The sequence below is a fragment of the Prionailurus viverrinus genome, chromosome D1, assembly GCF_022837055.1.
Source record: "Prionailurus viverrinus isolate Anna chromosome D1, UM_Priviv_1.0, whole genome shotgun sequence".
NCBI lineage: Eukaryota > Metazoa > Chordata > Mammalia > Carnivora > Felidae > Prionailurus > Prionailurus viverrinus.
In genome coordinates this window covers 105,583,037-105,607,304 of record NC_062570.1, presented here as the reverse complement: position 1 = coordinate 105,607,304, position 24,268 = coordinate 105,583,037, and the positions used below count along the sequence as shown (strand labels likewise).

Here is a 24,268-nt window from a genome sequence, read left to right as displayed (position 1 = left end):
TGGCCTCAGTCCCAGCGGCACAGGGAGCTGGCGGAGGGGTTTGAGCTGAGGGGTGGCATTCCGGACTGGGACACCGAGGCCGCCGTCCTAGGAAGGGGCCTGAGCGCGGACAGCGGGTCCGGGAATCGCATGGGAGTCCTCAGGCTCTCCCGGCCAGGACCGGTGCCCTCACATCCCCTTCCCTTGCCGTCACGGTGACTTCTCTGTGGCCCCTAGAGGCCCAGTGCGGCCGCGGCATCCCCGTGGGAGGCGACGGGCGTGGCAGAGAGAGTCACCGTGGCCTGGGGGAGCTGGCTGACCGCCCTCTGTGATTTCAGTAACAGCGGTACCGTTACTGGGGGAGCCTCGCGATGGCCCGGCCTGGGCCTGCCTGGGCACCTTCCTGCCAGTGCTTCGGGGAGCAGAGGGAAGGAGCAGGGGGCCTGGGGCGCGGCCGGGCACGCGGTCGGTGCCCTCAGCCCCCCCGGCCCGGGCCGTGCGGCTCCTGGCTTGGGCAGCGGTCCTCACGGTTTGCCTCCACCCCCCACAGCCTCACCGCTCCTGCTGTTTGCCAACCGCCGGGACGTGCGGCTGGTGGATGCCGGCGGGGTCAAGCTGGAGTCCACCGTCGTGGTCAGCGGCCTGGAGGACGCGGCCGCCGTGGATTTCCAGTTCTCCAAGGGAGCCGTGTACTGGACGGACGTGAGCGAGGAGGCCATCAAGCAGATCTACCTGAACCAGACGGGGGCCGCCGTGCAGAACGTGGTCATCTCCGGCCTGGTGTCGCCTGACGGCCTGGCCTGCGACTGGGTCGGCAAGAAGCTGTACTGGACGGACTCCGAGACCAATCGCATCGAGGTAGCCAACCTCAACGGGACGTCCCGGAAGGTCCTCTTCTGGCAGGACCTCGACCAGCCGCGGGCCATCGCCTTGGACCCCGCTCACGGGTAAACCCAGCTGCCTTCCTCCTTGGCGGGGCTCAGGGGGTCGCGGCTTCCCTCTTGAGTTCCCTTGAGCCCGAGCAGCTCTTGCAGAGGAAACCCGGCCCTCTTAAAAGGAGTTCGCCTCTCAGAGCTTGTCGAGAATTGTTTCCCCTAGATGTTCCGGGGTTGGGTTTCCGATTTAAACCTGCCACGTCTGAGGCTCTGGGAGCGCTCGGCCGTGGATCTGAGTCACTGGGCGTCTCTGTCGGGTGCGCGGTGGCACCCGAGAAGGTGCAGGCGACCCAGCAGGTAGAATCTGTGCCGTTTACGCCTTTCCGGCAGCGTCGGCGAAGATGGTGTCGGAGGTGAAGGCCCTCGTCCGGAAGGGGAGCTGGCCGGGGGGTTGCTTCCCTGGCCTCCCGGAAGCCGTCTGCTCTCCTCTGCTCCCTGGGCTGGCCGGGCTCACTGTGCCCTGCGAACGCTCAGGGCCCAGCGGTGAGATCCAGGTGGGGTTGTGGGACTGGCAGCGAGGCTGGGAACGTCCTGGGATTTGGAGGCTGTGCCGGAGAGGGCGTGGGGAGGTGGCTGAGTGTCGCCGGCCGGCCCGGCCAGGCTCATGCTAGACTTTCCTGAGCGGGCGCTGCTCGCTCCGTCAGCCCTCCCCCCGCCCGAGCCCCCTCCTCCCCCACGCCCTTCCCCGGGCGGCGGGTGCCTGCCTGGAGGCAGCGGCCGAACCACCGTCGGTTCGCTGTCGGAGACGGACGGCTCCCTGACATCTGGAGCAGGAAGACAGTACGACCCCCTGGGTTCTGGTCACCTAATGCCACCAACTTGCTCTTGTCCCCGCCCGTGCCCTCTCTGCCCTGCGGATGACCCTGGCCGCGCTGTGGCTGGTGTGTGGGTGGCGTGGGGAACAGGCTGGGCGAGGGGGTGCTGTGGTGGCCAAGTAAACCGCATGTCCGGGGTGCTCAGCGTGTTGACTCAGAACCCACCGGTTCCCATGTCAACCGTGTGCGCGTGCGCCAGGGGCGGGATGGGCTGGGATTCACGGCCCTGAAGGTCGTGATAATCAGACTCACTGGAGTCAGGCCAGACCAGCCTGGGGCCTCCCCCCCCCACCGGAGGAGCACCCCAGCCTCAGCGTCCTGGGGGGCCGAGCCTGACAGTGGCGTCCCTGAGGCCCCTCTGCCACCCCCACCGCAAGCAGGCTGAGCTGTCTGGGGCCACGCTGACCTCCCAGGATGCTCCCCCTTCAGACCTCTCCTCTCCTGCGGTGTGGCTCTGCGACTCCCGGAGTCGCCGACCACCTTTTAGGAGGTGGCAGCTGGCATGGCTGAGTCTCCCTGGCCGGGAGGGGACATTGTCAGTGATGGGAGAGGCTGAGGGCTGCCGCCCCGAGGCCCTTTTGCGCTGAGGGGAGAAGGCCGTAGATAGACAGTATGTCTGAGAAGAATATGAGCCCCAGAAGAGACTAATGCAGGGCCCAAAGACAAAGAGGGTGAGGCAAGTGGCTTCCTGTAGGTCAGGAGCCTAGGAGTGTCTGTTAGCAACATTTGAGCAGAGAGATGAGAGATGAGAGAGAGCAGATGAGAGAGAGAGCCATGTGGCCACGCAGGGGACAGATATTGTGGGTAGAGTGGCCGTGCAAAGGCCCTGGGGTAGGAGGAGGCCCGGCCTGTTGGAGGGGCTGTAGTGGGGTGGGGGGCGGGGAGAGGGGAGGACATCGAGTGGGTGAGGGGCAGGCCCTATTTCGAGTGGAGGAGTCGCTGGGTCTGGCCCGTGCGTTAAGGGGTCTCTCCGGCGGTTGGAGCCAGAGTGGACTTCAGGGTGGGGGCAGGGGGCTCATTGGCGGCTGTCACTGTCACCTGGTCGTGGCGGGTGGCGCCTTGGATCAGAAAGCTGGCGGGGTGTGGGTGAGAAGCGACCAGAGTTGGGATCTGTTTGGGAGGCAGAACCGTGTGGGGTTTGCTGTTACTTTGCATGTAGCTTAGAGAGAAAGACGAGAGGCAAGGGTTGTGTGCTGCTGCTCTTTGTCTCAGTGTCCCCAGCTGTGCAGGGTTGCGGCCGTGTCACATGTCATGCAGAAAACACCACGAACAGTTAGTGGCTTCGGTACGTGTTGTTGTTACGCTAAAAATGCCCCTCCCCCCCACCCCAAACGTAGCCTCCGTGCCCGGGCACAGAAGTCTCTCTTCTTCCTCGTGACCTGTCACCACCTTGGTTGAGAGGCGCTTGTGCTCAGTTAGGAGGTACTTGGTGCCTAGTTGGGAGGTGCTTAGTGAGGAGGTGCTTGGTGCCTGGTTGGGAGGCGCTTGATTGGAGGTGCTGGGTGCTTGGTGGGGAGGTGCTCTCTCGGGAGGTGCTTGGTGCTTGATCGGGAGATGCTTGGTGGGGAGGTGCTCAGTTGGGAGGTGCTTGTGCCTGGTTGGGGGGTGCTCGGTGGGGAGCAGTCTGCTCCATGCTCCCGTCAGGCTGGCCTTGGCTGTACCATCCCCGGGAGCCGGTCAGTCTCTAGCTCTGGCTTTTTCCCATTAAAGGATTAAAATCCCGTCTGAGGTTGCCTCTGAATTCTCTCCCACACCCTGCTCCTGGGGCGACGTTGACCTTGGGTTTGACGCCCTGGGAAGGACTTCTGGGGCCCTGGCCTTCTCCCCCACGCTTTTTTCCCCTGTGGCTAAGGTTCGAGATGCCCGTTCTGTCCCCTGAGGCGCCCTGCTGCCCAGGACGAGAGGACTCCGGGCCGGCAGCTTGATGCCCACAGTGACATAGGTCACAAGTTGGGGCTGAGTCCTGGGGACGGGACTGCCGTCCTGAGAGCTGGGACAACAGGTCTTGTGCTGCGTCCCGGCCACGAGCACAGGGTTGCAGGATCCGCTTTCCCCTTCCCCGCTCCGTCAGAGCCTCTGTCGTTTCCTCGTGCCCTCCGGTGACATGGTCTCCCACTGGGCTTCTTCCTCGGATGAGGGGGTACCCACCCGGACCTCCTCATCAGGAAGGAGGGTTCTCAGCCCGTCTCTGTGCACGTGACCAAGAGCCCCGCTGCCAGGAGCGCCCGTGGTCCTGACGCTGAGCCTAGCAATGCTTCGGCGGCACCGGTGGCAAAGTGCGAGCATCCAGGCGGGGCAGACGGAGGACCCCGGCGTCCCCAGGGCCAAGGTCAGGCTCTGGGGAGGACCTTCTGGCTCGGAGCACCTGGTGTGGGGGCCGCACCAGCCCCGGCCTGCTCGGCCCGCGAGGGGCTGCAGCGGCTCCCGGGTCTCAAGTTAAAGCCGGGCTAAAACCCAACCCCTTCTTTAACATGCAAAATGGTCCTGCCCTAAAGTAACACACAACCACGACCCACGACCGCCCCACGACCGCCCCACGACCGCGGCCAGCCTCTGCGCAAAGCCCAGGCGCTCTGCTTTCCTTCGGAAGTTGACTTTCCCCCGTGGAATTTGGCCGGGCCTGTGGCCGTGTTCAGGGAGCCTGCCAAAGCACATCCACGCCAACTGGTCTCTGCTGACAGAGGGGCTCGCAAATTCCCCATTTAAGGAAAGCAGCGGGCCTCTGTGATGAGACCCGGGGGAAGGAATTTGAATTATGCTCCTCGAGGAGGTCCTGAGGAGCCTCTCTCGCTGGGTGCCGTGGAGCATTCGGGAAGGGCACGAGGGGGTTGCCCTGAGATTTATTCTCCCGGTACCTTCTCGGCGGGTGGCGCAAAGGCTGGGCCCTCTCCAGGCTGCTGGGGGCGGGAAGACGCCGGGAGGGAAGGCGTCTACACCAGGCTGGCGGGAGCCTTTGCCGAGCTGGCCGACAGCACCTGCAGGCCTTGGGCTGCCGGGAAGAGTTCACCACCGCCCCGGGCCTGCTGGCACAGGGGTGAGTCATATGATGGCCAGGCCCCGGCCTCACTCAGAGAGCTGTGCGGCGCTCCCAAGCCACTGGCATGTGACGTGGGGCTCCTTTTGGAGCCTCGGTTTTCCCATCTGTCCAGTGGGAGTAGCAATTCCTGCTTGCCCTGCGTCAGCCGCGTCTCCAGGTGCAGAGGATAGAGCGCAAGGGAGGCTTTGGGGAGAGGTGTTCCGTGTGAAGGGTGCTCTCTTTTTCTCTCCGTCCCCGCCGGGGCTGGAGGGCAGCAGAGCTCGGTGACAGCGGCCGGGTGTGGTTGGCCCCTGCAAGCTCATCGTCAGTGACCCCGGCCCAGCTCCTCCAGCAGGTGGGCGTGGCACCAGCTCGGATACGACACCCCTCTGGCAAGACCGCTCGGCCTCACAAATGGGGGTGGCCCCCCAGGCACCCGCACCTGCTGTGGCCGCAGAGCTGCCCCTGGCACACGGGCAGCAGCGGGCACGCTCAGGGTTCGCGGAAAGGGGACCAGATCCGGCCTGTGAAGGAGCGGAGCCAGGGGCAGTGGGGGACTTGCCTGGTCAAGGAGAAGCAGCTGGAAGGCAAGAGAGAGTCTGTGGGCCTGGGACGGGGCGCGGCCTCTCCCCACCTGGATCTGCGCTCCCCGCAGGCCCTCTCACAGACGGCACGGGCGGGGGGACCCAGGAGCTCCCTGCCTCCCCGGGTCCGGCTTTCAGGCTCACCCCCATCGGCCCCGCGTGGGCAAGCTGCTGGCCTTTAAAGCAGTCACAGAGACCGAGGGTTATGGGATTTGCTGAGAGGCCAGGATGCACCTGCCCGCACCCACCCCAGCGGGAAGGCAGCGGGGAGGCCGCACCACCCGGAGAGCGTCATGGGCCACCGCCGGGAGCGGGGCTTCTCAGAGTGAAAGTGGACCCTGCCCTCCTGGCTGCACAGACGCGCCGGGCAGGCCACATAAAACAGGTGTCCCATCCTCGGGTCCCGTGGCTCATCCGCGTCTGACCGGAACGCGGAGGTCACGTGTCCTCCGGGCTGGTGTGGTTCCCGTCCGCTGTCGCTAAGAGCTGTGCACGCTGGGTGGTCGCCCCGCCTGGACAACTGGACGCATTCTCTGGGTACTGGGGGGGGGTGTGAACGTGTCACTCCAGTGTCCCCGCATAAGAAGCTTTAATTGGGGTCGTTTCTCGTGGATGTGAGGTGCCTGCCCCTTACTGTAAACCGGGGGACGGTCAGAAGCAGCCCAGGTCATACCCCCGCCCCCGCCAGGGAAAACTGCTGTTGTAATGTCCGTGCACACCCCCATGTGGGTTTTTTTTTTAATAGACTTTGTTTTTTTTTAAGCGATTTTAGGTTCACAGAACAATTAAGGGGAAGGTACAGAGATTGTCTATGTGCTCGTATACAGTCTGGTTTTGACAAAGATTTTTTTTTTCATTTTTTTAATGGTTATTTATTTTTGAGCAGAGAGAGAGAGAGAGAGAGAGAGAGAGAGAGAGAGAGAGAGCGAGCATAAGTGGGGGAGGGGCAGAGAGAGAGGGAGACACAGAATCGGAAGCAGGTTCCAGGCTCCGAGCTGCCAGCACGGAGCCTGATGCAGGGCTCGAACTCATGAACCGTAAGATCATGACCTGAGCCGAAGTCAGATGCTCAACTGACTGAGCCCCCCCCGGCGCCCCGAGATTTGAGATCGTCTTATGGTGGGAATCCCACGGTGTGTAGGCTTTTCAGGTTGGCTGTTTTCACTTATTAATACACTTTGACGTTTCCTCCATGACTTTTCCTGGCTTCATGGCTAACTTTTTAAAACTGTTAAATAATATTCCATCTTACGTGTTTTAATTGGCTTTAGAAGTTCAATTACAGGGGCCCTTGGGTGGCTCAGTCGGTTGGGTGTCTGACTTCCGTTCAGGTCATGATCTTGCGGTTCGTGAGTTCAAGCCCCGCATCGGGCTTGTTGCTGTCGGCACAGAGCTGGCTTCAGATCCTCTGTCCCCTTCTCTCTCTGCCCCTCCCCTGCTTGTGCTCTCTCAAAAATAAATAACACATTTAAAAAAAAAGTTCATTTACAGCATTTTTGTAGTGGCAAAAAATCAGGAACAACTCAAACATCTGATGTGGAGTCTTGTAAGTAATTTACAGTACTCTATCATCAAGAGAATAAGGGGGGGAGGGGGCGCCTGGGTGGCTCACTCAGTTAAGCGTCCGGCTTCAGCTCAGGTCATGATCTCACAGTCCGTGAGTTCGAGCCCCGCATCGGGCTCTGCGCTGACAGCTCGGAGCCTGGAGCCTGCTTCAAATTCTGTCTTTCTATCTGTCTGTCTGTCTGTCTCTCTCTCTCTGTCTCCTCTCTCTGCTCCTCCCCTGCTCATGTTCTGTCTCTCTCTCTCGCTCTCTCGCAGAAATAAAAATGAAAAAAAAAAAAAGACAAGAAGGAAGAATTCTGTTAGTTAAAGGAGAGGACGCCCGGAATATATTGCTGTCTAGGAACGAGTTGGGAACCCAGTATATTTTGATTACCCAACTCTGTTTAAAAATTAACCTATTACTAACTATCCAGAAAACAAGTTGGAAGCGATAATACCCCAGGCCCTAAGCACTGGTTATGTCGAATGGGTGAGATTTTAGGACAAATTCGGCCTCTGTTTATGCGTCTGTGGTCGCGTCGACAGGAAACAGAGACCGAAAAGTCAGGTCTGTGCTAGCCTTCTCTGCTCGTGCTTGCCTCCTCCTCAGGTACATGTACTGGACAGACTGGGGAGAGACACCTCGAATCGAGCGGGCAGGCATGGATGGGAGCACGCGGAAGATCATCGTGGACTCGGACATTTACTGGCCCAACGGGCTGACCATCGACCTCGAGGAGCAGAAGCTCTACTGGGCCGACGCCAAGCTCAGCTTCATCCACCGCGCCAACCTGGACGGCTCCTTCCGGTGAGTGCCCGCCCGGCGGTGGGTCCCCACCTTCCCCGCGGCCCCCCAGCCACCGCCAGGGCCTCGGCCGGGCCGGGCCGGGCGCTGGCCGGTGACCCTTCTTAACTCAGACCCGTGGTCTCGTCTCTGAAACCCTGGGGCCTGAGGCGTTCGGGACTGTTGAGAACCTCACGCAGTAACAGAGCACACAACACACCCGTGGGGGGTCCGGGGTTGGGGGGCACCTGCCATCTCCCGTGTGACTATGTTCACAACACGACACAGGATGCTCCTTCCCAGTGGGGTTGAAAGGCTATAACCAAGCCCACAGCCACACGCGGGTCTTGCCACAAAATGGGTAGCAAAAGTCTTGCCGTGGTCAGAGTTTTTTGGATTTCAGAATCGCAGAGAAGGGATCGTGGCCCTGACCGCCTCAGGGTCCGACAGGGTTGTAAAGAGTTCGCCGTGCCCCCTTCCTCCCCGCCCCAAGTATGCATCCTGGGGTCTTCGTGTCCACCGCATTCCCTGGCCTCACCAGAGGGCCTTACGCACAGCCGTTTCTCTGTAACATGGGTTAAGTGAGTGAAATATCAGGGATGTTTTACATGTCAGGTAATTGCTTTGAGAGCTTTCGGCCCCCTACCTCATTACGCTTCAGATGTAGGAACGGTGAAGGGCACTTTATTTACTGCCCAGACTGCCTGCCAGCTCTGTGCCGAGTCTTGGGGATCCTCCTGGGAGGAGAGCCCTGTTCCTGCACGGTGGGGCTCCCGAACCAGGAGGGGAGTACGTGGGTGCCGGTGCCGTGGGCTGCAGTCACGTGGCTTAGGGAAGACTGTGCACACACAGGCAGGTAACAGCTCCCGCAGATTTGAGGATATCGGCAGGTTTGCCTCATTTTATTCAGGACCGTGTATTAGTTATCTATTCCTGTGTAACAAAATACCCCCGAACTGGGCCACCTAAATCAGCAAACGGGATTTTTTGGGGGTGGGGAGGGGGATCAGGAATTAGGAGTGGCTTAGCTGGGTGGTTCTGGCTCAGTGTGTGTCCTGAGGTTATAGTCAAGCTCCTGGCTGGGGCTACAATCATCTGAAGGCTCGACTGAGGTCAGAGGCTCACTCTGATGGCTGTTGGCAGGAGGCCTCATTTCTCCCCTGACCTCTGCTGACCGTGCCCAGCTGGTTTGGAACGCTCTATCCCATTGTTTCTGGGATCACAGACTGGCCTGGGGCCTGGCGTGAGACTTGGAGAGTGTGGCAGCCTGGGGAGCTGTGGTCCTTGGGGAGCTGAGTGATCATGGTCGTTGTGAAGGGAGAGTTAGACGCTGGAAACGCTGCCGGCTGGGGTGCCTGGTTGAAGGATTATGACAGGAGACAGCAAGGATAGTGGTGGCATTTAAACCATGATAATGGTGGTGGTGATGATGGTGGTGGTGATAGTGATGGTGGTGATGAAATGGTGGTGATGATGGTGGTGATGGTGGTGATGATGGTGATGGTGATGATGATGATGATGGAGGTGATGATGATGGAGGTGATGATGGTGGTGGTGATGGTTGTGGTGGTGATGATGATGGTGATGATGATGATGGTGATGATGGTGGTGGTGGTGATGATGGTGATGATGATGGAGGTGATGATGATGATGGAGGTGATGGTGGTGGTGGTGATGATGGAGGTGATGATGGTGGTGGTGATGATGGAGGTGATGGTGGTGATGATGGTGATGATGGAAGTGATGATGGTGGTGATGATGGAGGTGATGATGGTGATGGTGATGGTGGTGGTGATGGTGGTGGTGGTGGTGGTGGTGGTGAAGGTGATGATGGTGGTGGTGGTGATGATGATGATAGAGGTGATGATGGTGATGATGATGGAAGTGATGATGGAGGTGATGGTGGTGATGATGGTGATGATGATGGAAGTGATGATGGAGGTGATGGTGGTGATGATGGTGATGATGATGGAAGTGATGATGGAGGTGATGGTGGTGATGATGAAGGTGATGATGGTGGTGATGGTGGTGATGATGGTGATGTGGTGGTGGTGATGATGGTAATGGTGGTGGTGGTGATGTTGATGGAGGTGATGGTGGTGATGGTGGTGATGATGGAGGTGATGATGGTGGTGGTGATGATGGAGGTGATAATGGTGATGATGGAGGTGATGGTGGTGATGATGGTGATGATGGAAGTGATGATGGTGATGATGGAGGTGATGGTGGTGGTGGTGGTGGTGGTGGTGGTGGTGGTAATGATAATAGAGGTGATGATGGTGATGATGATGGAAGTGATGATGGAGGTGATGGTGATGATGATGAAGGTGATAATGGTGGTGATGATGGTGATGATGATGGAGGTGATGGTGGTGATGGTGGTAGTGATGATGATGGAGGTGATGATGGTGGTGATGATGGTGATGATGATGGAAGTGATGATGGAGGTGATGGTGGTGATGATGGTGATGATGATGGAGGTGATGATGGTGGTGATGATGGAGGTGATGATGGTGGTGGTCGTGGTGATGATAGAGGTGATGATGGTGATGATGATGGAAGTGTGATGGAGGTGATGGTGATGATGATGGAGGTGATGATGGTGATGATGATGGTGATGATGATGGAGGTGATGATGGTGATGATGATGGAGGTAGTGATGATGGTGATGGTGGTGATGGTGGTGGTGATAGTGATGGTTATGATGATGTTGGTGATGATGATAATGGTGATGATGGTAGTGATGGTGATGGTGATGATGGTGGTTATAGTGATGATGATGTTGGTGATGGTGATGATGGTGGTGGTGATGGTGATGCTGATGATGGTGGTGACGTGGTGACGGGGTGATGGTGGCTAACCCTTCCATAGCACTTGCTGTTTGCCAGGATATTTATCAGTTCGTTACCTGCTCACACCAACCCTATGAAGTGTTTGCAGGTATAATCCCCTATTATGATGTTGCACAGAGAGGTCTGTGAACTTACCCAAGGCCACACAGCTAGTCAGAGTCGAGAGAAGCCAGGCACTGTGACTCCAGGGCTTACTCAGCCCTCCTCCTGCCTCACTGCCAGATTCTTCCGGCTCTGCAGGTGGCTGACACTCTCTATGAATGTGTCTAGGGCTGTTCCAGTAGGAGCAGAATCTGCTGGTAAAGAGGGTAAGTGCTGGAGCCAGACGGACCTGCGTGGTCCCCTCTCAGCTGCGACCACGCCTGGGTCGCCTCACTGCTCAGAGTCTCAGGGCCTCGCATGTGAATGGGGGTAGTGATTGTACTTTCTAGAGGTGTCCATGGGGCCCGATACCACGGTGCACGTCAACTCATCGCACGGCGCCTGGACACCGTAAGCGCTCAATAGCGGCTGGTGTGCTCAGGGAGTTCGTGGATCCAGCAGGAGGTAGGGTGCTCACGGCTGGAACTCCACCTGGAGGGGGGCGTCCTGAGAGGAGGGGCGAGGGTGGGTGAGGTGAGCTGAGGCCTGGCACCAGCTTCCTGTGGTGCCTTCAGCTGAGGCAGGGAGGAGGGACAGCCTGAGAAACGACACCTCTGGCTTTTCTGATCAAAAAATGACACGGGGCGCCCGGGTGGCTCAGTCGGTGTAGCATCTGACTCCTGACTCGGCTCAGGTCACGATCTCACGGTGATGAGATCGAGGCCCACGTGGGGCGCCACACGGAGCCTGCTTGGGATTCTCGCTCTCTCCCCCTCCCTCACCCTTGCGCTCCCTCGCTCTCTCAAAACAAATAAACGTTACTTTAAAAAATGACATCACGGGGGCGCCTGGGTGACTCAGTCACTTAAGCAGCCGACTTCGGCTCAGGTCATGATCTCACGGTCAGTGAGTTCGGGCCCCGCGTCGGGCTCTGTGCTGACAGCTCAGAGCCTGGAGCCTGTTTCAGATTCTGTGTCTCCCTCTCTCTCTCTCTGTTCCTGCCCCGTTCATGCTCTGTCTCTCTCTGTCTCAAAAGTAAATAAACGTTAAAAAAAAAAATTAAAAAAAAAAATGACATCACGAAGGGTAGTTTGGTGGTGCCTCGGAATGCGAACGTCGAGTGACCGTACGATCTCGCGATTCCACTCCTGGGCATCTCCCCGAGAGCGTTGAAATCGGTGCAGGAATAAAGGCGTGCACGCGAATGTCCGTAGCAGTGGTGCGAACCATAGCCCAAAGGTGCGAACAGCCCAGATGTGCGGCCGCAGGTGGATAGACAAACAGAGTGTGACCCATCCACACGCGGAATGCCGTCCAGACACGAGGAGCAGTGATGCACTAGCATGTGTGCAACACGGAGGGACCGTGCAAACCTGACGCTAAAGGAAACAAAGCGAGTCACACAAGGCCACGCGTGGCATGACTTCATTTATGTGAAATATCCAGGCTGCGCAAATCCTCGGAGACAGAAAGCAGACCGGTGGCCGCCGGGGGCCCCCGTGGAGGGGACGTGAGGGGGAACCGCTGAGGGGGCCCGGGGTTCTCCAGAGGAGCAGCGGGAATTTAGGGAAGTAGCTGGGGGCTGTGGTTGCGTAAGTAACATCGTGACTGTGTGTTGCGTAGCACTGAACTGTTCGCTCAGCAGACTGGTTACTTTTGTGTTACGTGAATGTCGCCTCAGTAAGTCTATTTAAAAAGTGACATCAGGGGCGCCTGGGTGGCGCAGTTGGTTAAGCGTCCGACTTCAGCCAGGTCACGATCTCGCGGTCCGTGGGTTCGAGCCCCGCATCAGGCTCTGGGCTGATGGCTCGGAGCCTGGAGCCTGCTTCCGATTCTGTGTCTCCCTCTCTCTCTGCCCCTCCCCCGTTCATGCTCTGTCTCTCTCTGTCCCAAAAATAAATAAAAAACGTTGAAAAAAAAAAAAACTTAAAAAAAAAAAAAGTGACATCAAGGGGGGCAGGGGCACCTGGGTAGCTCAGTCGGTTGAGCATTCGACTCTCGATTTTGGCTCAGGTCACGATCTTGCAGTTCGTGGGTTCGAGCCCCGTGTCGGGCTCAGTGCTGACAGCACAGAGCCTGCTTGGGATTCTGTCTCCCTCTTTCTCTGCCCCTCCCCTGTGTGTGCTTCTCTCTCTCTCTCTCTCTCTCTCTCTCTCTCTCTCTCTCTCTCGAAAATAAATAAACATTAAAGGAGTAACATCAAGAAAACAAAACAGAGGCATCGTTGGGTCAGATTAGGGACGGTCATGGGCATGTGGCTTTCAGTTGCTCAGTAAAACCTTGTCAATGTTTCTCTGAGGTGCGGTGCCAGGGGCTCGGATGTGGTGGTGACCTGCCCCCTGCAGCCCTCCACGCCACCAGGGAGCCTATAGTCGAGGGAAGGTCATGAAACCAGATAAATACACACGCCACCAGGTGTAAAGTTAGAAATCCATAATATCATTAAAAACATGTTCTCGTTTGCTGGGCTTTATAAACACATACAAGAAAGATTTTTTTTTTTTCCTTTTTAAAAAATTTTTTAATGTTTATCTTCGAGGCGGTGGGGAGGGAGGGAATGAGGGGAGGGGCAGAGAGAGGAGGGGACAGAGGATCCAAAGCAGGCTCAGCGCTGACAGCAGCGAGCCCGACACAGGGCTCGAACTCATGAACCGCGAGACCATAACCTGAGCCGAAGTTGGACACTTAACCACCTGAGCCACCCAGGCGCCCCGTTGTTTTGGTATCAAGTTCGATTTACTGTGATAATATAAATTATTGGCATTACAGGCACGTTTGGCGCGGTTTGTGCTAAATTGTCCAAACATCAGGGCGAGGCAGGCGTGTTGTCCCCGGCTCGCTGTCATCAGTGGTGGCTTCCTCCTTGCCGCTTCTTCTTTCCCTGCGGGCCACTTTGCCACCAGCCACTTTTCTAGAAACAGTTGGGAAGGGCTGGGGGGCCGCGTCACCGTCAAGGGTGGCGGGAGGCTGGAACTGCCCCGCGGCCGTCCTGTGTGACGTGAATGGGTCCGCGGTGGCCGTGGGAGGGTTTCCAAGCGGGGCGCGTGCAGGACCGCGGGGAGTCTGCTCACAGCTCCCACCCGTGCCTCCTGCACCTGCAGGCAGAAGGTGGTGGAGGGCAGCCTGACGCACCCCTTTGCCCTGACGCTCTCCGGGGACACTCTGTACTGGACGGACTGGCAGACACGCTCCATCCATGCCTGTAACAAGAAGACGGGAGAGAAGAGGAGGGAGATCCTTCGAGCCCTCTATTCGCCCATGGATATTCAAGTGCTTAGCCCAGAGCGGCAGCCTTACTGTAAGTCGGGGGCCGGGTGGGGGGCGGCTGGCGTCTTCCCTCCGCGGGAGCCCCGAGTCTGGGGGCACCTGCGTCACAGCAGTGGAGGAGAAGGAGAGGTGTGGTGGAGGGGAGGGACGTGTATGCAGGGTGCAAGGGCCAGCTGGGGCGCAACCCGGAGGGTCCTCTGCAGAGCGGGTATGGGGGCTGCCTCAGGGGGGCCCCGTGCCCCCTCCCCCCGTCCTCTTCAGAGGTGACAGAGGGCCTCCCGAGCAAGGTTGCTTCGTTGTCGGGGCCCGACAGAAGTTAAGTAGTTACTGGTGATCGATCTGCTGTGAGTTGAGGCTCCCGGCTTGGGGTCTCCATAGGGTGGTGGCGGGGGTCCTCGATGGCGGAAAGCTTGACGCCCACGGACTCAGGGCTCCTGGGATGGGCAGCTAGCACGGTCACGGCCCTGGGCTCACGTCCTCCCTCGGGGACCGGGGTGCTGTGGAAGGTTCCAGCTTTGAACTTAACTGTGGGGGCGCAAGGGTGGCAGCTGTCAGCACCCCAGGGAAGGTGGGGCTCTCCAGGATGGTCTCCTGGTGAGAACATCACGGTCCTTACCGCATCCACAGCGGGGGCAGCCCCCTGTGCGTGAGGCAGCGTTAGGGAGAAGAGGGGGACCCCCCCTGCAAATCTGCTCCAGTCGTTTGCGGGGGTGGGGGGCTAATACTCCACACGTCACAGTACTGCGCCCCTGCCTGTCCTGGGGCAGAGTGAAATGCCGGAAGGATTTGTTCAGTTGCATCTTGGTCACGGATGGGCTTGGGACAATGAGAAGGGTTGTTATCAGCACCCGGAGTGTCCAGGTGTGGCCACCAAGCATTCGTGCAGATCCCGTGGGCTCCAAGCACATCCCAAAGACAGGCCTCTGCTCCAGGAGCCCCCCAGTCCCGCAGGTCCTGAGACCCCGGCCGAGGGTGGCCTTCCCAGAGGAGGTGCCATCCGAGGGGCCCCGAGGAACATGAGGGTTCCGTATTGTAGAAGGCTGGGAAGAGGAGCAGGGCAGGGAGGATGCCCCCATGGGATGGCGTGTGTGGGTGGGTGGGGTCGAGGGCTGTGTTCTGGAACCTTCTCTCACCCCGCCCTGTCTTCCCCAGTCCACACGCGGTGTGCGGAGGACAATGGCGGCTGCTCTCACCTGTGCCTGCTGTCCCCGAGGGAGCCTTTCTACACGTGCGCCTGCCCCACTGGCGTCCAGCTTCAGGACAACGGCAAGACGTGCAAGGCAGGTGAGACGGGGGGGGGCGCTGGCTGGGGTGGGGGGAGCCGGCCTGGCGGGGCGTGGGGGTGGGGCTGGCGGTCTCCTTCCCTCGGCGAAGGTTTCACGTGTTCGGAGCTCCGAAGCCGGGGGCACCTGGGCGGCCCAGCGGCTGGGCTGCAGGGTTAGATCTGGGCTCGGCTGCCCGACGGGCACGTTACTGGGCTCGGGACTCAGGTCTGGTCTGTCCGGTGACCTCGCAGTCGGCTGCCAGAAAGCCATGAGTGTAGCCGAGATGCTCGCTGTCACGACTTGCCGAGCAAACACTGTGTGTGTTGTCAAAAGGACAGTCGTGTAGGGGAACACTGTGAATCAGGAGAGCCCCGCGATCTGCGCCCAACAGACGTCTCCTTTCCTGCCTTCCCGGCTCTCCGAAGCACGTGCTGCCCGTGTGGGGCTGCGGGCCTCCCCGCTGGCTTCGTCTCCTGCTTTTCTGCTTTTTCCACAAGCATTTTCCACACTGATAGGGAATTTCTGATGCATTTTCATCCTTACGTCCCATTTCCATGGGATCTCCGTGCCCCAATAACCACCCTCCCCACGGAAATTCGGGTTGCAGACGCTTGCTCAGTGGAAAAAATTGGGGGTTGCGTGAAGTTCAGTTGACTTCCCTCCCCCCACAGAAGTGTTTCTCGGTGCTCCCCCCGCCCTTCATTTGCCACACTTGCTGCTTCAAGGTCTCCTACAATGACCGTCTTCTAATGATGTGTCACCCCTCCTTCCTCTGGAGCACCGTCCGAGGCTCCTTATTTCTGGCTGTCACGTTCACAGTGTGCTTATCTGGGAATAAGGTGTGTCCAGGGTGCAGCCTGTCCCTGGGGGTGTCTAGGGCCCAGCACAGCTGGGTGGCAGTGGAGTGGCCAGCGAGAGGCCGGTGAGAGACATCAGGAAGCAGGCCGCCCCTGGGCCAGTGGCACTTGGGGGGAAGGAAAGGGAGACTGGGGGCTTCCCTGGGGACCTGCGGCCAGAGCCGAGGGAGTGTTACCACTCCTTTGGGCACAGGTTTAAAACAAAAAGTTCATCCCGGCAAACAGGGAGTCCGCGTGCCTGCGTGTGCTGCGTGCAGAGAACAGAGCGGTAAATGTGAACCTCCCCCCCCCCCCACCCCCCGCTCCAGCCCCCTGTTCTTCCTACAGGGAATGTCCCTCTGAGTTGTGGAGGGGTCGACAGGAACCAAGCAGGCACGTGAACGAAGAATGCGAATTCAGATTTGGATCAGAGTAACACAGGACACAAAGGAAGGACTGAGACGCAGAATAACATACTGAGGGCGGGGGTCGGGGGGTGGGCTGGAGGCCCGGATGGAAGGTCAGAGAAGGTCCTTCCCAGGAGACAGGCTGAGACTTGAGAATGAACAAGGAAGAGGCGCGAGGAACAGCATGTGCGGCAGCCCTGAGGCAAGAGCTAGGTGGCGTCGGGACTGACCTCACAGGCATTTGATCTGGGCGGTCACACAGAGCCCCCGGCTTCCAAAGAGCCCCATGCTTGGTTTAATGCTCCGTTGTTGCTGACTTGAAATGCTGGATAATTCTGGGGCAGGGGCTCCCTGTGTTCAGCCTGCAGCGGCCCTGCGCGTTCCGTAGCCCGTCCTGCTTTGTGTGTAGAGAAGCTGAAGGGAAACCTGGAGACGCCTCGTGTCTCAGTGTATCTTTCTCTTCCGTTCTGCCACGAGTGTCTGCATTCCCCCTGACGCTGTTGCAGGGGGCATCGGCAGTTAGAGGAGGGGCATGTGCTTCTATAACATGAGTTGTAGTGCCTGAAAAATACTTGTCCGGTGAACCATCTTCCCCCCTGTGGGGCATTTCCGTTTTTTTGTGTCTTTGCTGTTTTCGAGTCGTGCCACCGTGAGAGAGCCGGCCTGGGGCCTGGCCCACTGGTTAGGGCGATGTGAATCTGGTGCTGTTGCTGTTGATCGGTGATCCCCGTCCAAGCGCTGTGCCGAATGGGGAGGTGACCATCTGTTCTGGGAGAAGGACAGGCGTGGCTGCCGTCTCTGCCCGCATCCAGCCGGGTTGCGTGAGGACCTTTGGGGCAGGAGCGGGAAAGCGGTGGGGGGTGCGGGGAGGGGGGACCCAACCCCCCAAAAGGTACATCATGCAACAGTGTGCACCCTGGTGGGGAGCTGACGCAGGGGCCCCGTGAGGCAGGAGGTCCACGCGTCAGAGTTCCAGGACTGGAGTCTGGGGTCACAATGCCAGAGTCCTGGCCCGGTGCAGGTGCACAGCTGGGGAAGCCTACAGTTCCACGAAGGACTTGCCCAAGCTACCCGGGGGCACAAAGGGTATCGGTCATCGGGGGTGGACAGCGCCTGGCGACTTGTCACTCTGCTGCTCTTCTTCATCTGTGAGATGCGGGGGCGGTCACAGACCACCCCTTAGCCGGGGAAGCTGGGGAGGACACAGTGTTGTATCAATAGGTATCACAGGTGCTATGCTGGGACCCTGGTACGTCGTGAGTGCACAGTATATGGCAGCCACGTCCATCATCACGCTGGGCCAGAGGGAGAAGGGCAGGGCCTCTGGAAGCCTAGGTTTGCCTCCATCGTCCCACGGCCCTCCCACCCCTGGGGGAGGGCTGATTTCTTTTCCAGGCAGAGGAACGGGGACTTTCTGATTCTCAGCATTCCAGTAGCCGGAGCCTCTGAGCTCTGGGACCACTGCCTGGGGTCAAGCCCTTTGAGGGCATTTCGGTTCTTTTTGCAAACATCTGCGGGAGGCAGCGGGCAGAAGAGGGGAGATGCCCTGGGGTAAGAGGGCTTCCTGGAGGAGGCTGCGCAAGGGGAGGGGGGGTCCTGGAAGCTCCCACGAACTCCTGTGGGGTGGATCTGGAGGATTAGCAGCAAGGGCTGTCCCGGTTGGAAGTCGTGTGGCAGGGGGCTGAGCCACGTCTCCTGGCCTCCTTCAGGAAGAGTGGCCAGCTTGCAGGTTACCCGCCCCCCCGCCCCCGGGATGGATTCAGTTGCTCGGGGTCACCTTCCCTGGTCTTGTAAGAACTGTTTCTGCCTCCCAGCCGTGAAAGACACTTTCACAAATGACTCAGTGGGAGGATGCCAAGTGTGCGGACGAAAAACGCCTTTGTCGTCATTCGGAGGAGCCGGTGTGGGTGGCCGGGGGCGTCTTGCACAGGGCAGCCCGGGGCCACTCTTAGACTGAGGCTGCACCTTTCCTTTGGCTCCGGCTGCCCCGTAGGGGACGTCACAGGTCAGGGAGGCTCACAGACGACACGGACACCATGGGCTGGGAGTCTGGCTTTTGCACGAGGATGTGGCCCTCGGGTTCCGCCTTTTAATAAGCGTGGTTCCCACCCCGCGTGGTTCCCGCTCACAGACTGGCTGGTTCTGGGGGCTGCACGGGGCCTTCTGCAGCCCCCCGCCCTGGACCCACTCGAAGCGGAAGTGGGAAGCCATTGGCGGTGGGAACCTGCAAACAGAGTTTCCTAAACATTTTAGTTTCAGTCGAGAAGACCTCCAGGAGCTTCTCAGAACATTTCAAGGGTCTGCCACCAGGATGGCCTTCTGGAAACTTGGGGTGGAAGGGTGGAGGGTATCTGTCCGTGTTTCTCAATCCAGAGGGATCCGGGCAGGCGTGAGGAACGGATTCTGTCGTTGAGGGGCGTTCCTTGTGCTTGGGTGACAGACACAGGGAGTCTGAGACGGGGCCGTGAGCGAGGATCACGAGGGCTTCAGATTTAGAACGCGCCCCCTCCGCTGGCAAGCTGGGTTTTGGGGTGCAGACCTGCCCTCCAGGTGTTGCTTCCTGCCACAGAACATCACGTTAAAGGAAACCGTGTGATTAGAAGCCTGTGATCCTGTCACCTGAGTACCGTGGCTGTTTTCCTTTTCTCGCGAGGCCTTCCAGGCTGCCCACGCCCCCTGGCGCATGTAGTGTTGCCTCCTGGGGGGGTGTGAACTACACGTGGAATGTGGATTTTGACTGCTGATGATGTGCAGGGTACTGGTTGTGAAAATGGCCTGGAGATGGTCGCTGGAAACACGAGGGTAACGTGGAGACAGCGAAACGCTAAACCCTGCAGAATGTCACCGCTGACAGTGGGGCCCAGAGGTCCCGGTGGGTGCAAACCCGGTGCAGGGCACCTTCCTGGCTGGATCAGAGCAGCACCCACGGAGGCTTCCGAGGCCGGGGTGACCAGTGGGAGGATGCGATTCAGGGGCTGGCAAAGGAGGCCCCGGGGCCACTTGTGGATCTCCTCTTGGCCCCGGACTCCGCGAGGTCCAGCATCCCAGGGGGTGAATACTGAGGCCACAGCCGAGGGCTGTGCCTTTGGTCTGTAGTTGAGAGTCTGCCAGGACTTTTGGGGTGGTGAGGAAATTCAGTCTTAGGGGGGGCCCAGTCTCAGAGCAGTTTCCAACTATGGGATGGCTTTCTATGCCCAGTTATCCTTTTAGGATACCTTCACTCATGTCCCGGCTGTGTGATCTTGGGAAAATGACTCAGCCTCTCTGTGCTTTCAGTTTCCTCACCTGTAAAAAGAGATGATAATAGTACCTGATTTTGGGGAGGGGGGTTGTTGGGAGGAGGGCCTGACTACCCAACAAATACGAGCTGTGCCTGAACTTGAACTTGGAGCCAGGCAGGCAGGCATGCGGGCAGTCTGGTGCCAGAAAAGCAATTCTTCCCTGGACGTTTGGAATCAGAAGTAGATGATGAGGCCGGCCGGTGCTAAGAGGAGGTGGGAGGGGACGTGGTGGGTGGGGAGAGACGGGCAGATGAGTGAGGTATGTGTCCCGAGGGCACGGGGCATGTGGCTGCCCTCTCCAGGGATCGAGGCCAGCACCGGGCCGGGTGGGATCGGGGTCTGAGGCGGGGGCCTGGATGTGTCGGAATTACTCGGACCCTCATGTCACATCCAGGTTCCCCGGCCCTAGCAAATCGGAGTCTCCAGGACAAGGGACGGGTGTGGGAGGCGGAGGGCTGGGTCTGTACTTGACATGCGCCCAAGGCAGGCTGATGAGCAGCAGTTGGAGAAAGTCTGCACGACCGGAAACATCTCAAGACCTGAAGCCATGGCCTCAGATTCCTGGGACTTTCAGTCTGGGCAGCTGGTTATCATGCCGTGGACTTGAATCTGAAGAAACGTTTGTGCTGTGCAAGAGTCCTATGTTTCTCTGATTTTGAGCAAATGAAAGCCAGCCCAGCGCTGGGAGTCGGTGCCTTCCCCAAAGAGGGGGCTGGCCCCAGTGCGTGGGGGAGGGGGTGACGGCCCAGGGCCTGCAAGCTGCCCCCTGGAGGCATGGGGCGGGGCTGGCTATTTCCCAGCTGCGGGCTCTCTCCCTATGAAATGGGGAGAGCAGCATGACTGGGGGGGTCAGATGAGAGGCTCTTCCCACGGTGCCTGTGTGGGTCCACGCAGACCGGACGGGAGGCTCAGGACTCCCTTCCTCTGGGTCAGGAGTGCCTTGTGTCCCATGGCCCTCTGGGTCCTCCTGAAGTTTGGCCCCAGTGGGGGTCCTATAGGTTCCGAGACCAGGAAGGATGTCATAGCAAGCAGCGCCCCCTTGGGCTCCAGCTCAGCCAGCGGCTTGGTGAGACCCCGGGGCCTGAGTGACTCTGGTCCCGCCAGCCAGCGGTGGGGGGGGGGGGAGGATCCCTGGGCCAGGCTGCGATCCCACGCACCCCTCCCCAGCAGCCTGGCCGATGGAGGCGCCCAGCTGGCTTTGGTTTTCCCCATGTTTTTCCAATTATGTGGGATGGGCTAAAAACAGCAGTAGCGGGGCCTTATTTGGGAGTTGCCACCACCGTCCGAGGGAGCCTGCTGCTCTCCTGGCTCCAGTGGTGTCCCCGTGCATTCCTCATCACTGGGGGCTTCTGGGCGTTGCACGTCCCCGCTCGAGGCCCGGACGACTAGGGCAGGTGACTTACCGGGGCCAGGGCACGCGGCTTCACTGCCCCGCGGTGGCCAGCCTGGCCCTGAGCATCGTTCCGTGCTCTCCTCCGTGGCCTTTCCAGAGGAGGCCGTGACTGTGTGTCGGGGCGGGCGGGCAGCTCGGGCTGCATGATTTACGGGGCCGCCCGCTGCACCTCGCCAAGAAGTAGTTTTAACAGATGTTCGCAGGGACTCGGAACAAAAGGACGAGGGGATGTGGTGGGCCAAGGTGGCGGGGGGCGGGGAGGAACAGAGGCGTCACTGTCGGGTCCGACGGGCAGACTGACAACTGGGGCGAGGTCTCAAAGCCCCTCACATCCATCCGTCTCCCTGGGTGGATTAGCCGAGGCTCAGGGCCGAGGAATAAGGGGCGCGTTTGTTCGCAGTCTGGCTGTCTTGTCACTTATCAGGGAAGTAGGTCAAAGGGAAAAGAAAGGAGGCCCTTGTGGCTGAGGCTGACGCCGGCCGGGCTGTGATTGGCGTTGGCTCTGCAAACAGAAAGCAGCTGCTGTTCTCAGCCATGGACCGTGAATTTTTAATAGCAAGAAAATCAGATTGCACAGTCCCAGGAAATGGTGTGACAAGTCCAAGCACTAACTTTTTTTTTTTTTTTTTTGCATTTTCTTTGGAAACGAAGGTATAACTTGCCGACGGTGAAATGCACAGATTCCAAGCGTACGTTCTGATTTCGATTTGGCAGTTGTATATATCTGCCCAACCACCACCCCCGGTCCGGATCCGGAAGGTTTCCAGCACCCGGGAGATTCCCTGGTGCCCTTTGCAGCGCCCCCCACCCCCCCACATGCCGCAGGGACAGCTCTGTCCTGACTTCTATCGCCACGGATTAGTTTTGCCTGTTTGGGAACGTCCTAGAAATGGAACCACACACCATGTGGTCTTTTGTGTCTGAGCCTAAAGACTAACTTCTACATCGAATAAAAGAGAAGAGGGGAGCATGCCGTATTCTTGGAAAGAGAAAACGGTCATCCTGGGCTGGGGGATGAGACCAAATGGCGCCTCCTGGGTGTGGTTAGCTCCGCGGATGCCCTGGGTCCACCGACGGAGGGCTGGATTGCCGACACTCCCAGCACTGGCCCTGTCCCCCTGCCTCCTGTCTGATGTCTCCCTTGCTGGTGCAGCCTGAGTCCGGCTCCGGCCCGGCCCCAGATCAGCCCCTGGTCCCGCCCCCCCCCCCCCCCCCCCCCCGTCACCCCAGCCTGTCCAGTGTCTTCTTGCTGGTGCCACCTGAGTCCAGCTTCAGCCCGGCCCCAGAGCCCAGTCTGTTGAGTCAGGTTCTGGGTTTGCACGTCCGAGCCCTGGTGGAACCCCCAGGCTGCCAGAGAAAGGCCTTCCCTATCCCCGCCCCACCCGCCAGGCACCCCTCGGGCCCCCTCTGGCTTTGGTGATGGCTGCACGCCCTCCGTCTTGCTTCTAATGACCGTGTCCTAGTGCCTCAACCTTCCCCAACCGCAAGTGCCCCGCAGGCAGTGACCTGATGGCCTGCATGTGCCGGGCTGACGCCGGGGCCTCTGGCTTATCAGCAGACAGAGGCCAGGAGGCTCTTTCTCACCCTTTGCCTCCTGTTCCAACTGAAATGGACAGTTCGGTCCCTTCCAGCCCACCGTCTGAGCACCTGCCTATCTGCCTTTGCCGGTGCTATGCCTGTTGTCTCGAGCGCCTGTTGTCTGGGGCTCCTCACCTGACAGTCCCTCGGGTCTCCATTCAGACAGCCCCAGCCCCCCTGGGAGAAGTGCTGCGATGTGCTCCCACACCCACTTCAAGGGAGGGAAGCTGGGAGGGATCCTGGCTTCCCAGGGGGCCGCCATCAGCCCCTGGACGAACGCGGGGATCGATTAGGTATCTTCGGGAGCATCTACCGTGCCAAGAGCTCAGGTGTTCGGGTCCTGCTAGAGCCGGGCACTGAGGACTGCGCCAAGAAGGGCCCCCCCTCTGTCCCCTCTGGGGGGACGTGGTGTGGCGGGGACTGGGGCGTCTGAGTCCGGCCTTGAGCCCGCACGATGTGGCTGTGACCTGACGGAATGCGGGCTCTCCATGTCTCGTTGACCTGGGCGTATCAAATGGGGTCGTGTCTCCTGCAGGGCCTTACAAACTGTAAGGTGCGGTGCACGAACCATGCGAATGGCTGGAGCCCAACCACCTTTGAGCGAAAGCAGCAGCACTTTCTCATGGGTCACCCCACCCCGTGCATCCTGCCTGTGCCGCCAGGGCAGGGCGGGCCATAGCAGTAATAGTGCGCCTTGGGGGGTGCCAGGCACCCACACTTCTGACCGATCTACTCTTCTGTGCCCTACGGGAGCCGGGTGAGGGAGGGGCTGTGGGCAGCCTGATTCAGAAGTTTGGGTGGTCACGCTTGGGATCCTGTCTCTCTCTCTCTCTCTCTCTCTCTCTCTCTCAAAAGTAAAGAAACATTTAAAAAAAAAAAAAAAAGGAGTTTGGGCCATCAGAGCTAGCTCACGGCCACAGAAGAAGGGACAGAGGCGGGATTTGAACCCAAGCACCTGCCACGTGCCGTGGCTCAGGAGCCGTGGCCGCAGCTCCGGAGGTGCGGCCGCCACCACCTCTGGGAGCCGCGGGATAGGATGTTCTAGGAGGAAGAAGGATTGCTTCAGGTGTTTATGGAGCCCCTGCTGTATACCTGGGCTCAGGAAGGCACTCTGAATGTTTTTTTTAGAAGAGCTGAGGCGTGTCCCCAAAGAGTGGGACCCAGCCTTCTCCATCGTGTGTCACCGACTGCTTCATAGCCTCTGACCGCAGTCCTGTGTTTCCAGCGACCCACCGGGTAGCCCACCTTTAATTTGCCCAACCAACCGCACTTTGTTCTGTCTCCCTGTCTCTCTGCCCTCTGGCCTGGGACTCGAACCCTCGGGCCACGTCTCTGCTGCTGGCTCAAAGAGAGCATGGCCCAAGGCAGGTCCCCGGGGATGTGCTCAATGCCCCTGGGGCTGTGGGCTGCTGGGGCTGCTGGGGCTGTGGCCCTGGGCTCAGAGGCTCCCTGACCTTGTCATGGGACCTCTCAGCTTTGCTGGGAAGCCGTATCCACTCCTGACTCTTACCTGTGTGTAGACAGAGGTCAAGTCGCTTACCCACGGTCACTCAGTAAGGAAGTGTGGCTGAGGGTCCAAGCTGGGTGTGACCGTTGGGCTGTGGCAGCCTCTGAGGGGCAGGGGAAAGGCAAGCGGCAGAGGACCACGTG

At 59.3% G+C, this 24,268-nt stretch overlaps 1 protein-coding gene across 3 annotated transcripts in view; it reads left to right on the top strand.

The window, feature by feature from the left end:
* Positions 1–24,268, top strand: part of LRP5 (LDL receptor related protein 5) — a 104,399-nt gene that overhangs the window by 29,455 nt on the left and 50,676 nt on the right. The window contains exons 2-5 of one of the 3 annotated variants that reach the window (XM_047877103.1): positions 530–926; positions 7,485–7,682; positions 13,693–13,889; positions 15,011–15,142. In XM_047877103.1, the coding sequence (XP_047733059.1) occupies positions 530–926; positions 7,485–7,682; positions 13,693–13,889; positions 15,011–15,142 (924 nt within the window). Of the gene's footprint in view, positions 1–529; positions 927–4,451; positions 4,764–7,484; positions 7,683–13,692; positions 13,890–15,010; positions 15,143–24,268 lie in introns of those variants that run through there. The other 2 variants (XM_047877104.1, XM_047877106.1) reach the window with 2 other exon arrangements.